Genomic DNA, 18849 nt, shown 5'->3' with positions numbered 1-18849 from the left:
CGACAAAAGAACTTGTGCTTTTAGTATGGAGAGTATTTTAGCGAAATGCGAAAGATAATGAAGTATGTAACGTTTTAAGGTTGGTATTTCAATTTATTTTGTTAATATCAATTTCCATTTCAAGGTTAATGGTTGTCACAGAACTATTTTTACACCCCGTTTAATTATTCGTCGAAGTACATGTAATATCCAATTTTGGGGGTAAGTTTAAGCTTTATAGGCTACAAGAGGCATTGCACATTCGATGTGTGATCAGTAAAGCTACATAATTGCTCTCTATACCAGGCCCCCGACTTACAAATAGTTGCGATTGATCCGATCAATCACAACTATGGAACGTCAACATCTAAACTGCATGCTCGCTCAAAATATTTTCCATATATGGGGCCACTTTCATAAAGGACTTGCAACTGTGGTAACAGGGCTCAGCATGGCAGTTGTCATAATGGCAACGTCATACAACAGTTGCAAGTTCTTTATGAAACAGGCCTATGATATACATTCATTGTTTTCTTGAAAATTCAGTGTGCTTCTTTTACTAACAAAGGGTATTGTGCAATTTTGTGCAGTAGAAATTATCAAATTGATGAATTTCCACATAGCTGAGATTGATTGGACCAGCCGCAATTCTTTGTAAGACGGGCCCTAGATAACGGTTTTGTATAGATAAACGCTTTGATATTCAGATCACGATTAAAACATGTAAACGAGCAGTCCTAAACATTTTGTTAGATACTTATTTGTCACAATGGAAATGATTATGTAAATACACATCGAAACTCATCTATAAGCATTTTCGTAACAAGTCATTGAATGAATTATATATGTATAATGAATACACGGTATAGATGGCCACCTGTTAAACTCAACCTTACACTGACATACAATACACCTGACTTTGTATGAGCCACCACAGATGTGAAGCGATGGATGGCTGATAAAAGTGACACTACTCTGATATTTTGAACATCGCCATTTTATGTGTGGACGGATAGGATAGTACAGCATTTGAGGAGTATTTGTCCAACTTTTCCCCGCTGCAAACTGTGCAATATTACATATTCGGGCTTTGTCAAGCTTCTAAAAATACCCCATGATGCAATGTATGATTGCACCAGATAAAAGGGTGCATTATGGGTACTCCTGTTATCATTCCCTTTCTACATCTCTGCTACAGATGGCGCTTTTCAAAATGCCAGATCAATGTCACTCAAACAAAGCGGAATGAATGAAAAGCAATGATGAAGGGGTTGATTATTACCACTACCTCCGCCCCAAATCCTCAGCTCCTTCCCCTCGTGCTGCCAGGGTCCAAATTTCATGAGGCATTGTTGCTCGTCGAATGGGAACGTTTTGACGTTGATTGAACAGTAGCTGGAGATAATCTTGGGGGCTGCCCAGTTGACGTGCCCCTCGTTTGTGATCACCACGATCTCATCTCTCATAAAATCTTTGTACTCGTTGGCGGCGCTGTCATAAAAGAAAAACAAAATAAACAAAGGGCACAGGAAGAGCTCAGTTCCAAAAGCTAGTACAACGTGCCATAGTTGAATGTATAAATTGTTCTTAAAATGAGGTTTCTAAGTATCGACGATACATATTACAAAAATTAATATTTATGTTAAAATTTGTTTCAATTCATTTATTTTCTTGCGTTAGTGTTTAAAAAAAAGAGAAGATCCGGGTAGGACCTTTTTAAATCAGAGTTGTTTCGTCATTCACAAAATGAAGTATGTTTTTTTTTAGGACTTCGAATTCGATATCAAAACAAAAGATTCTTTCCCCGAAATAGGAATTTAATTCATAACTGAAATCATTAAATCATTCAAAATATAGAAGATATACCTAATATAAAATTTTAATTTCCTCCTCTTATTGAGCGGCTTTGTCGCTTGTAGCCTGTCAATGTATTCCCATAATATCTTTTTGAAAATAAGGTGATGAAGAATTGAATCTGAAGCATGTTAGAGCGCTGATATCAAACATTTTGTCACTTTAATTATAACTGTAATTTCCTGGACGAGATACGCATCGCGTCTTCAGATGCCGCAACATCATCTACCTTGGCAACCTCAAGGTGGTTTGATCAATTTTAGAACCACAATGAAAGGAAGACAAGAGTGTCGGTAATGATGCCAAAATAGATAGGATGCTCTCTACCAGTCCTTGTCTGATTTGTTGAATTTCCCATTTTGGGTATATTGCCGTTGATTAGTATGATGTCAAGATTTTTTCTTCCCACTAAACTCCGTTTCTTCTGAGGGAGGGGGGGGGGTATAGAGGAGGTGCATTTTCTTTAAAGTTCCCGGGTTGGATATATTTAGTCTTGCTAATTTTTTCTGTTTGGGCAAAACACTAATATGGAAAAAAAGCCCTACGGTTAAGAACATATTATCTACATGTAACATCCCCAAAACTAACACTTAAAGCTCGGCTTCCCCTCCTCAAAATACATGAACACTACCCTCCCCCAACCCCCTCTCCCCTTTGAACCCCCTACTTTGGAACCTATCAAAATCGCAGACAGGCTTAAAGGTCATGTCCACCCCAGAAAAATGTTGATTTCAATCAATAGATAAAAATCAAATAAGCATAAAGCTGAACATTTCACCTAAATCGGATGTAAAAAAAAGTTATGTCATTTTTAAGTTTCGCCTATTTTTTGCAAATAGTTATATGCATAACTCAGTGATATGCAAATGAGAGAGTCGACGATGTCCATCACTCACTATTTATTTTGTTTGTATTGTTTGAATTATACAATATTTTAAATTTTACCAATTTTACAATGTGGACCAAATTAACTGAACCATAAAATGTTATAACAATGGTAATGCTGCATGTTCAAGGAGGAATAAAACTTTGTTTCACAGGACAATGAGGAAATAATAAGAATATTTCATATGTCTTTGATATACGAAAGAAATAGTGAGTGATGTCATCAGTCTCCTCATGTGCATACCGACCAGGATGTGCATAAAATGTTTTGTGAAATCAAGGAAAAATTAAAAATGTCATAACTTTCTTATTTTACATCCGATTTTAATGAAATTTTCAGCGTTATGAATGTTGGATTTTTCTCTTTGTATTCAAATCAACTTTGTGTTGGGGTGGACTTGTCATTTAAAGAGAGAGAGAGGGTGGAGATGGAGGGGAGAAACATTCCTTCACGATTATAATAGAGTGTCATCAATACCTTTGAAACACTTCCATTCTGATATCACAGTGCGTCTCAACATTTTGCCAGGGGAAAATATTTGAGAAGTCACGAATGTTCCGAAATCGTGACTAGATTCAGAATAAGCCACATTTTTACTTATGTACGAGTGACACCAGGGTGTAAATCGTTGCAAATGAAACGAATTGGATACCATGTCAGAGAGTCAAAGAGAGTGACCAAACACCCGGGTGAGAACGTTGACCGCCGTGGGCTACCAATTGCATGTAGCGCTATGCACGCCGTGGATGCATGGGACTCAGACTCGAACCCACGACCATGACGACCATCTGTTTTTTTCAGACTAGAGTTGGACCTCCAGTCCGCGTTATTTGTCAATAACTGATTTCATTTTCTACAGCTCAACAGCATATTGCCGACATGGTATAGTAGAAGGGGTGAAAATGATTCACCAACTGCTGATTGCGAAGTGTATAAAGGAACGGTGTTCAAACTAGTTTTGAACTCTAAGATGCAGGTATATTTTAAGCTCTTAGATGGCAATTTCCCTCATTTTATTTCAGAAATAAAATAATAGCCTATACTGCTAATAATATTGATCATTTTAATTGGCGGGTGTTTTCTACTTATGCATGAAGTGAAATGATGTTGAAGGAGTGGGGTGACCAACTAGTGTTCAAAATGCATTTTTCATGGATATGTATACTGCATTCGGATGTTTGTAAAAAAATGGTATGCATTTGAGTATTGCGATAAGCATCTTCAAAAATGCAAAACAATCATGACAATGATAATAATGAACAAAAAAGTAATAATCATAACAATATAATATAGTAATTGTAATAATAATAATAAACACAAGAGACGTCATATTTTGGAAGGTAGAGTAGTATCTAAGATATGGGGCAGCAGGGGAGGCAAAAAAAACCACTATCAGAAAAAATAGGGTTGGGTGTTGGAAAGCCCCCTCGGTCACCCTGGATCGGACCCCCTTCAAAAAAAAATGCATTCAATAAGCCCAACAAGCCCTACTTTTATCATAATTAATATAAAGGCGTATGGCAGATGCACTCTACAGCAATAACAGTTTAGCGGGGGCCTACATTTCCATGAAAAGGGGATCCTGCTTTTATTACCATGATTACCAAATGAAATTAATATTAATCGTTAAGAAGAAAACGATAAGAACAAAGAATATACAGGCGAGAGTTGTGATTAATCATGCTTCCTAATGGTGACATTTAGAAACCTCGACATATCGCAAAATTTGATCGAGAACAATCTTGCGATCCATCATTCGTGGGGATTTTAGTTAGTATGCAAGCTTTGGGGCTCACTCACAAATTTTCTCCCCATGTAGCATTAAGTGTAATAAGGCATCCCCGTTCAGTGATCGATATGCATTTCCACCATTTCCGACGCCAACATGGTATAAAGACAAATTCATGGGATAGGACTTTCCTTTCCAAACGAAGGAGGCTGCGAATTTCATTTTGCCAGATAAGTTAAAATGAAATATTAATAATTATATTAGTCCATACTGGCCATGTAAATGTAACGGAGCAAAAGAAAAGAAAAAATATCATGTTATATTCGTATCAATTTTAAATTGATTAACAGATTTCTTATAACCATTATTATGCTTTTATGGCAACTATCCATTCTGTAGACTATCGTGATTATATTTAAACAAAAAATGTTTTGTAATAATATTTATTAATCATTCAGTTCAAAATCAAAGTGTGTACGATACATTGTAAAATATAACAATTCAAATTTAACAAAACACTGTTCACAAGAGTCAAATAATTATCAGTTTTTATAATACAAATAATCGTACAAAATGTCATGTTTAACATATTCATATTCAGTAACAAAAAAAAAAAATTTATTGCTCAACATTGATTAAACTGAATGAAATCAACAATAAAAAAGCGAAAAATATCATCTCCGAATATCGATCGTTGAATAATATTTGTAACATCTATCAGAAAGGAAAAAAAAGGCATACTACAGTGCGTATCAAAAAAAAGTTTACACTTTGAAAAGATCCTGTAAAATTATACATTTGTAATATCCTGAAGATTGTTCCACATTTTAACATTGGTACAGGTCCATTAAAGCAAATGACGATATAACTGTCGAAAAATATTTCCGCTTGAGTGAGCACCACTTACTTTTGAAAAGTTAGTGAAAAATGATTTGCGCAGAAATTTGAAATAGTTATGCGAATAAAAGTAGACCTTAATCATGAAGAACACATGGAATTTAGCTAGTAAAAGTGATTTGAAGATATCTTCTACATTGTTTGACTTGTTTCCTTGCCCAAAACACTTCGAAGAGTGCATTTTGCCCCACCCCACTCCCCACACACTGAGGCCATCGTGACGATATTTGCTTTACACTCAGTTGGGATTTACATAAAATGGCTTAAGCTTGATTTTTATTTTGTTAGTCATTGCTAAGCTTGGGAAAAGTGTGGAGAAACAAGTATTAAATGAAAAATGAAATGTAAACCAACTTTCAATGATAAAAACTTAGTGAAAAAATGCTGGAGATGTCTGATACAAACTTTTGTTCAGATTCAGTTATGTCCTCAGATCCAGCTGGCACAAATAGGGTAAAGGTTGTGCTTATTGAGTGTTGAAATTTCAATTTGGGTGGCAAAATTGTTATAAAATGCTTGAATGTATCTGTTTTATTCCAATTGACTAAAAGTGCAAGGGAAATGTATGATAAATCTTTCGTAGTGTCAGTTTGATTTCGTCCTTTCGACTTGACACAGCATGAAAACAAGCATTTCTGCGCAAACAGATTTCTGCGAGCTTCACAGAAATGGACAGTGCTCACTCAAGTGTAACATTCTGACAAAACTTTTACTTTCATTGGATAGATGAGACCCAAACCCAAGATTATATGTGAAAAAATTACCCACGTGTTGTGTATTTTTTAATTCCCAGGACTTTTTCAAAGTGTAAACTTTTTTTGATACGCACTGTATATATATATATATATATATATATATATATATATATATATATATATATATATATATATTTACTTACTTTAAAATAACTCTCGGTATAGGATTTGTATTTAAAGAAGGTGATAGGACAAATCGCGGGGGGGGGGGTGGGAGTCCGATAGGGGATAAAACATTAAACACAGTGCAACGCCGCTGTTTGGTTAATGTTCTGTAACAGATCACATCAGCGATGTGGTAGAATAAACAGTTATGTAGTATTGGAAGGTGTGATGGTGTTCAAGCGAGTAATCATCTGTGGGGGTTCCAAGGTACGTGGTCTGTTGAGTTTGGAGATAGCAGTTTCTCCACAAATCCCAAATGTTTTCCAATTCGGTTTGCCCGGGATATTGGAATTTTTCAATAGCAAAACGTAATATGTCTGGTTATGTTTTATTTTTGGCACTCATCAAAACAAATTAAAAATTGATTGGTAGTGCCTACATGGATATTTTTTTATTGTTATTAATTCACTGATTTATGCTATAGATGGATTTTATGGAAGGTTTCATCAACATGTTGTTCGTCAAGTTGCCGCATCCGGCAACTTTAACTTTCCTCGATTTTCGTTTGCTGAGAGTTACAGTGACTGCCCAATAACACATCCGGCAAGCCATGTAATGGCTCGCTCTCCAAATGGCAAAACAAAACGCGCTACATTATGGTTCTAAAATTATATTATATTTCAGAATATAGATTAAATATTTTTTTCGGATTATCAAACAAACTGATTTGGAATTAACTTGATCGACTGAAAAGCTTTTCGTCGACCTCATATCGTAGCTGATTATGAGTTAAGTATGAAGTCACAGTTTATTGGAACATTTTCAGGCAGTCTAGAAGTAAAATGTGATGCTTATATAAGTAAATATTTAAAATTATTGGCATGACACTTTTTTGTCACGAGTCGTGATTACCAGTTTCAATCAAAATAACGTTTGTGCTATCCCTAATTTCACAACCCCAATAATCTTTGTGATTCTCCAACAGGTTAATTTGCTTCGAAGAGAAGTAATTCCTTACGCCCCTTGTCTTGAAATGCTAATATGTAATGATGGAGACCATTTTATTATATGGATATGGAAACTATCATTTATCTTTATTACATTACTGTCATCATTATATCATTATCATTGTTGGTATATTATTTCATTGTTTTCATTAAAATCATTTGAACAAATACATCTTTATTTTTCTACGAATTTCACATATAGAATATCGATATATAATGTTGTACAAAGGAAAACGGGGGAAAACTATATTTACCCCAAAGATTTTAGACAGGAAAGAACTCATATCCTAAAACGGATACGCCGTTATGAATTTTCTTTAGAATATATGTTATGTATATCATAATTGTTATAAGAGTGATATATATTGAAAAAATATTATCTTAGAGGGAAAATACAAGTGATAGTGCTTACTTATTGTAAAGAACGACATCAGGCATCCATACAAGCTCCGAAGCTATCTTCAAGTCGGTAATATTGCCATACTCTGTTGGATCCCACATCATGAATTCATCTTTCCAGTTCTAAGAATATATACAAAAACAAAATAATGAATGTCAGTCAGGAAAGTCGCTTGAAACTAATATTGCGTCATCAAGCCGCGCAACATAATGGACATCGACGAATTTGCAACAAAAGAAAATACGTTTTCACATATCATCGTGTTTGGCCCAAACTTGAATTAAATTTTTGATTTGAAAAGAAGGTATCGAATTAGGTTACACTTCGTAATTCCGAAGGTTCGTTATTCCGAAGGTTCGATGTTCCGAAGATTCGTTAGTCCGAAAACGAAATAAGGTTCGTTATTCCGAAGGTTCGTTAATCCGAACACAAAATAAGGTTCGTTGTTCCGAAGGTTCGTTAGTCCGAAAACGAAATAAGGTTCGTTTATCATTACGTTTTCGGACTGACGAACTTCGGAATTACGAACCTCATTTCGTTTTCGGATTAACGAACCTTCGAAATATCCGAACCTTCGGAATAACGAAGCTTCGGAATTACGAATGTATGCTTCGAATTAAAGCCTTGCTAACTCTACAGAATTTGAGATTGTTTGATTTGCAGTGTTTTCGGTCGTAAATTAAGTTACAGAGACTGGTATAGTAAAAACATTGTTCATACAACTTGATCTCTTCCAAGATGTTTTAACCAGTAAACTATCGAAATATAGGGCTAAGATGAACTCACATCTTTGTATGTTTTGTAAGGTGATAATTAAACCAAGACAACCTTCTCCATACCGATATAAGCTACTGCGTTATTTTGAAAGGCATTGCAAAAGAGGCCTTCAATGTTTTTTGGGGAAAAATAACTAACCAGTGATATGCAAACAAATTGTATGGGGGTTGCTACGGTCTGACAAGGACCACAAATATCCACACTTTCTTACTCCTCTTTGTAAAATACAATTTTTCCATCATCAGGTATGCCTGTGCAGCAGATGAACTTATCCTAGGATATGCTCGTGAAACGCTCTTGTGATTAGTACGTATAACCCCGTTAAAAATTTACAGGTAAAATGTTTCCTTTTCAGAATTAAATATTTGATCAATATGGCTGCAGTTGTACGTGTTAATAATAGATGACCAGCAGTCCAATGCATGTATGTAACTCATTCGGAAGGTTGGATGACTTATCTATATAAATATCGGGAGAAATAATATCATGTAAGTAATATTCATTTGCACTTTGTGGAATAGTCCCCTAACAGTTTGAAACTGTGTGCCATTTTATCTTCATACAGTAAAAAATAAAAACACCTGGTATAAGAATGTAAAATCAGGCAGTTTAATATGGACGAATTCTCTGGTTATTTTAAAACTGAATTCTTCTCGAGTGACCTATACTGCAGTTTGGCGACCACTGAAGAAAACCACTAAGAGTGAAATTACCTTTAAACAAATTGTGAAGAAAATATTCAGGCTCGAGAGTATGATTTTTATGCACTCCATAACATTCAATGTCCTTGTGACCATGGCCGCAGTCGTCGAGTATGATGAAATCCTTTTTTACAGAGTCCTCCGAATATGTTAAGTCTCTGCTTCTTTCATGGGGCAAATAATTTTGGCGGCATAATCACGAACACTCGGGAGTTTACGGAGTTTGTCTGACTAGGAAATGAGGTGCCCAAGCAATGTTCTTTGGTGATGGAGCGCAGGGTATGTTAACCAGGGTTTCGAGTATCTTGAAAGGAGACCGCAAGTTGTGGACTAAAAGAGGTCAAGACCAAATACTCAACCATGCTCCCGAATGCCTGTTCGGTACTTGGGAACTCCAGAAAGGGGTGCAACATAAGGTGTTCGGGGTGGATGTTACAATTGTGATACCTTTCTGATGCTGTACAATACGGAAACTTTAAAGTGCCATCGACTTGTTGAGGTGACGAGATAATCTATCTTGTCAAGTCGATAACATGGCGAGATACATTATCTCGCAAAGTTGACTTATGGAAAGTTGTGTGCCAACATTGTGAGATATGTTTTAATGTCGACTTGGCGAGAAAAATTATTTTGTCATATCTACAAGTCGATAGTACTTTAAAACTTCCGTGATATGAATTTAGTTATAGTTATCAGGATTATAGCTTTGATACCATTGAAATTCATACTGTTGCACTTATTAGAAATAATCATCAGCGACATTTCCAACATTGTGGTCGGAATAAATATGATTTTGGCTGGATTTAATTAGATTCTAGAAACCAGTGGCACAAAATCTCATTGGTATAAAGAAATTCTAACGAAAGAAAACAAAACAAAATTATGCTCGATACATCAGCAGCTCAATTTGGCTGATAAAAGAATCCGAATCTAATCAGGGTGTAGATGAATACACTAACCACACGACCTATTACCAGAGCCTCTCGAGAATCCAGAGATCCGATAAGCTCTATCTGAATCAAGGTGGTAGTTATTAAGGAAAGGCACGATAGATGAATATTTACCTCCCAAATACTATAAGCGATAATTGCATTGTGAAAAAGTGGCGATACAAGAGAACACGGACCATTGTCAACATACATGTAGGTGATCCTGTTATCTGTATATGCTCAGTGGTATTCATGTTTCCGCCTCTCGATTCATTCCACATGTTCCATGAAAGGAGGTGTACATTGTATGTAGGTGAGCCTAAACACCCCCAAGGTTATGGCTCTGTTTATTAGCTGACAAGATACTTTGGTTTATATTACAAGAAGACATGTCAGACCCGCAGGAATATTTCCAGCAAAAATGAACTGAAAAATAAAAGCACTTCATCGTTATGTTTCCGGAGGCATGGTATCCCTTACGGGCTTGACGCCTCCAATAACGGATCAATCAGGCAAATTTGGCTACCCGATCCGACTGGTTTCCTTTTAAATGCGAAAAGGTTGGACGTTGTTGAAGTATCTAGGGTAACATGTCGTTTGATTGCCATCGAAGCTGCGTCTCTGAAAAATGTGGGATTTTGTCCGGAGTAGAGCAAACAGGAAGATAAAAGCAAAATTGCAAAAGTGATATGTCGTTGTCAAGTTTGGAACAGGTGAATTTTGATACCTTTGAGTTCACCAGGAAATCTTCCTGAAGCTCACATTCCACGATTTGTGGTAAGGCCACGTTTTTCGTAGGTTATTTCTGTTTGAATCAAAGATTTGACTAAGTGTTCTTGTCGCTCTTATTTTCACGATTGACCGACATCTATTGCAATCGAGTCGAATACGGAGAAGGTAAATAAAACCTGAACTATTACGCCAGTTTGGCAAAAGCGGCCGAAGAAAGTGATAGGAGGAAGTGATTCAACAGTTCTTCGGCGAGGAATCTCTTACATGTCATGAAATTAACTAAGCTTTCTAAACTACGGAACGATAGAATAGTGTTTTTGAATACCATTTTGAAAACCACGTATGCTTACCACACACTCAACATCACCTGTGCATTATTTGTATAGTTATGCCAACATGCATTTTGCGTATGCTATTATCCCCTCAAGATCCTCATCATGGTTATGATAGCATATTTAATTATGTTAAATGTAAAAAAATCGGGTTTTTTCAAATCAGTATTACCGGCATCGAATAATTATTAACTATTCATTTGATTGAAATAGTCCAATGTGGAATAAAAAATACTTACAAAAGTCATCCAGACGTTAACTTTGAGAGTCTGCATTCTTTCGTCCTGAAGAAAAAAAAGAAGAGATAGGATAAATATTGTTAGTATGTGTTTTATCTGTGTGGGTGTGTGTGTGTGTTTTCAAGACACATACAAGCACTCTTATAACAAGATTTGGATTGTTATCTACTCCTTTTTCTTGGAGTTAATTTCTATAAGGTGGGAATCTGGCGAGTCGTGTTACTATAGTCGCCGAGTGAACCGGGCATCTTACATATCTCATTTTCAATTTACAGAGGCGAACATCTTCATTGTTTATGCCTTTGTCGCGGAGATGGCGATTTTTATTTCGGCAAACAGAATTCCTATACTAAAGGCATCCATAACATCCAACGGATTAGAAGGCTCTCAGCTTAATGCACACTTGCTGAGCGATGTGTTCCAATTTTTCACTGCGGCTGTGTCATTCCCACTGCTACATAATTACGCGATATTCAGCGGCAGAAGTAAGAATTGCGTGCATGTTTTTGCGCGAGGTTTGACATCTCATTTAGAGAGACCCTTGTCCAGTATAGTCTTTGAGACATTCCGCTTGGTGAAGTAATATAATTGGTTGGGGAAATATTCCTGCAAGTGTCTACTTAAATCTAGATTACCTTAGCTCCTGGCTTAGAGCTTTATCGCGCCACTTATGTGGAGAAGTTGAAAGATGTCTTTGCATGTGACGAAACAGTGAGTGTATGCTATATGATCTTCTTTTCATTCATCATCCTCAATACTGGATGAGAACGGGGGTGGCGCGGTGGAGGAATTTCACAAATAAGCGAACGAAAAAAAGAAAACACAAAGCAAGTGAAATAATTGATATTAGAAATAGCCGATATTACTAATACATGTCTTAATAGTATTACTATTACTCATGACAATTATGGCAATATATAAATCATATAAATCAATAGATAATGACAGGAATTTCTTCTTGAGGAGACAGGAGACGAATATACTCCAACGTTCTTACCAAGTTATTAAGATTGTACAAACAATTTAAAGAGTAACATGCATTCTTGTTGATCACTATCAATCACTATGATAAACAGGCCTGCATGTGAGTCACTCTTCATGCTCTTAGCCTCGTGACATACTGATGGAGTAAGTTTGGACAATTGAGGTAAATATCTTCGAGTGGTCTCTTCTGATTTCTACAACCGATTCGGTGACGTGTCAATATTTAACCGGAACCCACTATTCCAGATTTTAACAGCTTTTCTCTCATTTCTACTGGGGGATCGGGAGGCGGATCAGGAGATATATCGCTAATACTTACATTTCTAGTTTCATGTGGATTTATTAGGCTATTGATTCGCCTTAAACCCCGAAAATCATTTAGATAAAAATTGTATTTTATAACCATCGCAACAGTGAACTCCCTATACATAATATGCTTGATGGAAAGAAATCAGAAAATCGTATGATTCCCTAGGATGACATTGCTTTGTAATATCACTGGCCTGTTACATTGTAAAATCAAATTGTTATAAAAATATTATTATAAAGAGAAATGATATGAATAAAATAATTATTCTTCTTGCATGAATAGCACTTAAATCTTACTCTATCAGAAGTCTATAAGCGTTTATCTAGTACTTAACGCAGCATAAATACCCCGGCAGAGCAGCTCTTATCCACACTGCGTTCAAGAAATAAATCCCTACCAGATACCCATTCACCTTACCTGGGTTGAGTGCAGCACAATGTGGGTAAATTTCCTGCTGAAGGAAAACATGCCATGGCTTGGAATCGAACCCACGTCATTCAGATTAGAAGACGAAAAGTTCATAAACTATACCTTCACCGGATGGAAGGCATTTCACTCCCCAAAATACCAAATATAGCTCAAAGAATTGGCGTGACTGACAAAACTATTCTAGTACAAAACTAACTTGATAAACTCGAGAATAATGCTGTATCTAAAAATGCATTTTGGCTAAAAGCCTTGGGATAAGGCTATCAATACTATCTTTTATGATAATATTGATTTTGCTGTCTTTTTCTTAAGCGTGAGATGAAATATGATCACATTGCAATCAATATTTGTCTATTTTGAAACAGGTGCTTCAAAGATGAAACCTGTGTGCAATAACCTGAATTACAAAATGATGTCATTATTTCGTGGAGAACAAAACTCATTCGACGTTTTATCATTGACTATGGCCTTTTTTGTCATAGAGAAATGTTTTAGAAATGTTGATAATCGGTGCAAGTCACTTATTTTATTTGGACATAAAATTTTTAAAACTTATTGATGATCTGAAGGTATAGTGCGAGTAACTTGACAGATACAATCCTTATTTGAAGTAACGGAAAGAAAATAAAGCATGATTAGATGATTATTGAAGTAGGACTATCGAAAGCCAGAAAACAAATACTAGGACAATCGTACGAGATGTTCACTTGATAGTTTTTGATCGTTCTTTAATTGAAAGTATGTCTGCAGTATGGGTGCAATCCAAACGTGGTTCAATCCTCCAAAACCCCTCCATGATTCTATACATTTTGATGTAATATTCATTATTTCCAGCTTCTGTCCAAGATTACTGTCTTTCTCACGATTACAATGCGTTCATGGAGTGATTACCTCCCCCCCATGATTTACTGTTTTAGATTATTTCATTCTTTACAAATAGAGGAAATTGGAAATTCTATATCAAGTTAACACAATCTGGTTCAGAAATGACGTCCACCCCCCCCCCTTAAATAAAATTGACCCCAGACCAATCTGGCTAATATATTTTGCAACCTTTTGTGGGGCATTGCCTGCTCTTTCCTCTTCATCACAGACGGATAGAAGGTGCTCATAACGGCATTTATGGATTGAGATGAAAGATGAATTCAAACACGAGAGATGGAACTTACGCTTCAGCAAATTTAAATTCCCAGACACGTGTCACAGGTAGATCTACTTACAACCTTCAAGGCAAAGAAATCTTGCTCCTTGATATGAAGTGAAGAGTATATAAGACTGGAAATACTGGAAAAGATATTTCATGTTGCCTCAGAGTTTCCACGAACCCACATCTGAAATCTAGTTTTTATTCATGAAAAAATCAATATAGAAATAAAAATTGTGAAGTTGTTTTGGCATACTCCCAATTTTCATAAATATCGACCCTTCTTAATAGCGAGCTTGCCTTCGAATGAAACAACAAAAAAATAAATAAACATATGACCGCTGTATAGTCAGTCATGCGCGGTAGTGCACATTTTTTATGAGGGTCTGCAAAAAACAATATTTTTTATAATCGTCTTGAATAGACGACTATTCGGCTCGATGACATTTGAAATAGAATTCAAGCATAGAGGCATTTTCATACGCAATATTCACACATTCCTTCATATTCTAGAGTAAATTATTTTCACAATAGGAACTTCGGATTGCCAGAGCAGAATCTTGAAGAGATGACATCTCCCGAATATTAATAACAACCACAAAAAACAACTATCATCACATTCGCATAAAACCATCTTCTGATATCGAGTCATGATAGAATGAAAATAGAGAGAGGGGGGATTGGATAGAAACCATTGGCATATCATTCCATTAGTACAGTCGGGACAAATGACGGGGGAAAGCGCGAATTTTAGAGCAGGCAATTTGATATGACTATAAAGTGAAGAAGGTGGTCTTTAGAGTACTCGAATTCTCCGAGAGAAGAAATGAGGTAGGTGCAAACAGTTTTCATTAACTTTAAAAACACTTGATCTTGAACGCATCCTTGCGCCAAGGAGTCTCGCTAATGGAGCTGATTTTGCCTGCTGCAGCATCAGCCGCTGAAAGCGTAATGTTGCTTCTACATACAATTGTACACATGAATCCTTTATCATCCATATAGTCCTTATATTATGAAAACAAATATTGATCGTTCCTTAGGTTAATTCTATATAATAATAATAATGTTTTATTTACCCAGGGTAGCCACTTCAATCATAAGACTGCTCTTCCAGCGGGCCCTGCATAACATAATATGTTATTAGTACCCTTCTCCAGTCTGAATGCTGAGCGCCAAGCAAGAAGGCAGAAGGTCCTATTTTTATAAGTCTTAGGTATGACTCGACCGGGGATCGAACCCACGACCTCCCGTTCATAAGGCGGACACTCTACCATTGAGCCACCATGCCCAGATGCACAGATACAAAATATATCATGTCATAATCCTAAAGGTATAGTCGGAGTGCGTTGTAAGTTTGATTAATGTATTAAATCTGTACTTGGATTCGACTTCGAAAACGTAACACTACAATCTTTAGGGTCTTGAGTTCCGAATATACTTGATTGTATATTTGATAGAATCTACCGACACAGTACTATCCTAAATTCCATCATGTGCCATCAATTTATGGGCATTATTATTCTCGTAATAGTCATTGGCCTTGCTAACCTGCACCGATATCTCCTGCTCCCATTACTATATTTCACCCTTCAAATCAATACTGTCCGGTTCAATCAATAGTTGGTATCCTCTGGTGGGCTCTTCAATATCTTTCCCGCTAGTTATCACCTGTTGAAAGGGATGGTCATCAGGCGACCCAGTCGGGCATGTTTGATACTTGTTTATCGGTTAGCGTAGAATCATGTACAGCCCACTGGACACACGATGGTGTCTTCAAATATCTAAATGAAAGGACGGAGAAAGCCGCAGAGGCTATCCAGATGCAGTTGAATTGGCAATGCAGGCCAATATAAATTGAACCACTTCAATTAAATTTATACCATCTATATTCAATATCATAACAATATACATGTAACTTATATTTTGGGGAAAATTGATGCATGCAGATGAGGCCCTTGGGCCTAGGCATTATAGTCAACATACATGTATATCAAATTGATAAAATTTCCTGTTTATTTTCTTTCTTCGATAGGTCTGACTTCCTTTTATGAATATGAAGATGCCATTTTTTTGCTTCCTTCAAAGCTAGGACATTCAAGTAAAGTGAGCGACCATTAAATAATATTACTATCAGTGCTTGGTAATATTTCATTAAACTTATCCAATTTAAATTACCTTGAACTGCGGAAGAAAGGGGCTATCAATTTCAATTTGTTTAACATATATATATTTCTGACGTGTTATTCTCTCCGGTTTCATAAAGATATCATTGGTGTAGAACTTATTTTGAAGAATCATTTGTCGTTTTCATTCATATAAACATATTTTACAAATGATTAAAGTACATTAGAAAGTAAATCATTTTAATTAAAAATAAATAAAACTGCATGTTCCAATAAAATTGATAAAATGGATGGGCCTACTGAAAAGCAAAGCTTTATGTTGATTATGTATACGGTCGTATCTGTAATTTTACCAAATATCATTAACTCGTTTTCAAAGCAACTTCACGAAGGGAATCATTCGGCGCCTTTCTTTTTTTTATTTCTTAGTCCTGATCCGAATGCTAACAAAGATAACTATTTTATATCATCTTAATCTGTTAATGGAGAGTCGCGAAGTGACAAGACTTGATTGACAAATCTAGAACTTCCTTTTCTAGTTGCATGGTAAAACAATTATTTACTTGATATTTTCGTTATCAATATGGTAATCTGCACTTAATGTAATCGAAATGAATGAAAATAATTTCTTTACAATTTCCACCTGGTACGTTAAAAAGGAGCTGAGACTGAAAATGAACTGATTGACATCAATCTCACAATGCCGCAAACCCATTGCATCTAAGGAAAGGGAGTTACAGCATTTTGACCTTAAACAGCGAAAATATACAAATTTTGATACATTTGATCTTTTTCTATACTTAGGTGTGTAATGACAGGAGTTTCCTCCTCTTCCTGGCGATTAAGAAAACGTGAAATCCTTTCTGCTTCATTTTCCTCTTTTATGTCTTTGAGATCGTGGTTTTCTTCGGGTCCATGAGAAAACTCAGACTCAGCGCTCTCCTCCAGAACAGCTTGTTCGGCTTGAAGACAAGCTAGCTTTCTTTGTGTCCTTAAATTTCGAAGTGTCAATGAAATCGAATGCCGAACTTGCTTTAATGGCAGCTTCCTGGCGACGTAGAATAAGGTGATCACTCCTACTGCTTGCTCGAGAAGATCTACTTGTTCTGCTCCGCGCTGACTTCTGACTGACAACACTCACAGCATCTGTTTGATTCTCCATTGGGAAATCACAAAATCCAGTTTCATCTAGCAAACTACTGACAACTTTGTGTTCAGCTTTGAATATTGACCAGAAGGTCATTAGTGTAGAGAATCATGGGAGTTTGCACGTAGAACGACACATTCGCACCCTTTCGAATTTCCTCAAGGTCAACTTAAATCAGTTTGGCACCGATTGGGTTCGATACATTTCTACTACATCATATGCCTACAATTCATTTTCTTCCCCACACCTCGGTGACCACAGTCCATATCAGCTTGTTTTTGGTAGGGAGCCCCCAAACTTGACTGCTTTGTCTTTCAATCCTATGTCTGGTCTATCACGGTCATACAGTGAATATGTTGACCATTTGAAAAAGAAATTTGACCATATCTCGAAGACAATGCTCTCTTTACAGAGAAAGCAGCAAGATAAACAAAATGCAGAAATTGGAAACAAACTGGGAAAATCACCCATTTACTCCAGAGGACAATTAGTCTATTTGTATAAGCCTACCTCATCTTCATTGACTGCAAACTCTAAAAAGATTGCAGCTGAATGGGTTGGGCCATTAGTTGTTCATGATGTGTTAGATCGAACACATTACATTTTGGCTACATGGCTACATTAAAAGGAGAAGTCTTGCGAGATGTGTTTAATTTCAATAGATTAAAACCTTGCTTCATGAAAGCATCTGATGAGAGGAAACATATTACACACATACAAAAGCTGAAGGAAGCTTTAGGGAAGAACACAACTGCTCAAGAACAAGGGAAACAAAACACTGAAAAACCATCAGTGAACTTCATCAATGAGAATGATGAGAAACTTCCAGAGTTCAATGCTGAGCAAATTATGTGTACCCAATTATCAGACCCAATCCATGATTCAGATTACTTGCATGCATTAGCGGACAACAATGGTATAGCTGCCCCCAGACCTTTGACAAAGACCGACCTGGAAAAACAGTTTGAAATGCTTGTAAATGCCCCCATTGATAAGAACATGACTCTACATAGAGGACGTTTTAAGAATGGACATTTACAATTACTGACCTCATTCGACCAAAGCCTTAATAACACCACCAAACAAGTAAGATTTTGGTGGAATGTCGATTTGTATAGGGGCACGGATGATTTAATTAATGACATATTGACTAATAGACAAATACCAATAACAGGGTCCCCAGCAAGATTTTACAAGTCTTTGTATGCGTAAGCTTTAATCTCTTTATAATAGTGTATACCCTATTGTAATTTTATAGATATATTGTACCTTTGTTATTCCTGGAAGAGTTTACTTCCTAGATAATGTTTTAAGTCACAATGGTTTGAATAAGACCTGCAAGCAATTTGTAGTCAAAATCTTGATGACGGTATGTTTGTTGTGTTGAATT

At 36.2% G+C, this 18849-nt stretch overlaps 1 protein-coding gene across 2 annotated transcripts in view; it reads right to left on the bottom strand.

The window, feature by feature from the left end:
- The window catches only part of LOC121425110 (neuronal acetylcholine receptor subunit alpha-10-like), a 38041-nt gene that overhangs the window by 6830 nt on the left and 12362 nt on the right, over nucleotides 1-18849 (bottom strand). The window contains exons 2-4 of one of the 2 annotated variants that reach the window (XM_041621088.1): nucleotides 11323-11367; nucleotides 7625-7734; nucleotides 1262-1470 (exon numbers count right to left, since the gene is read on the bottom strand). In XM_041621088.1, coding sequence (XP_041477022.1) covers nucleotides 1262-1470; nucleotides 7625-7734; nucleotides 11323-11367 — 364 coding nt within the window. The remainder of the gene's footprint in view (nucleotides 1-1261; nucleotides 1471-7624; nucleotides 7735-11322; nucleotides 11368-18849) is intronic. The other variant, XM_041621089.1, reaches the window with a different exon arrangement.

The sequence above is a fragment of the Lytechinus variegatus genome, chromosome 12 (genome assembly GCF_018143015.1).
Source record: "Lytechinus variegatus isolate NC3 chromosome 12, Lvar_3.0, whole genome shotgun sequence".
Lineage (NCBI taxonomy): Eukaryota > Metazoa > Echinodermata > Echinoidea > Temnopleuroida > Toxopneustidae > Lytechinus > Lytechinus variegatus.
This window is presented reverse-complemented; position numbering and strand designations above follow the sequence as displayed.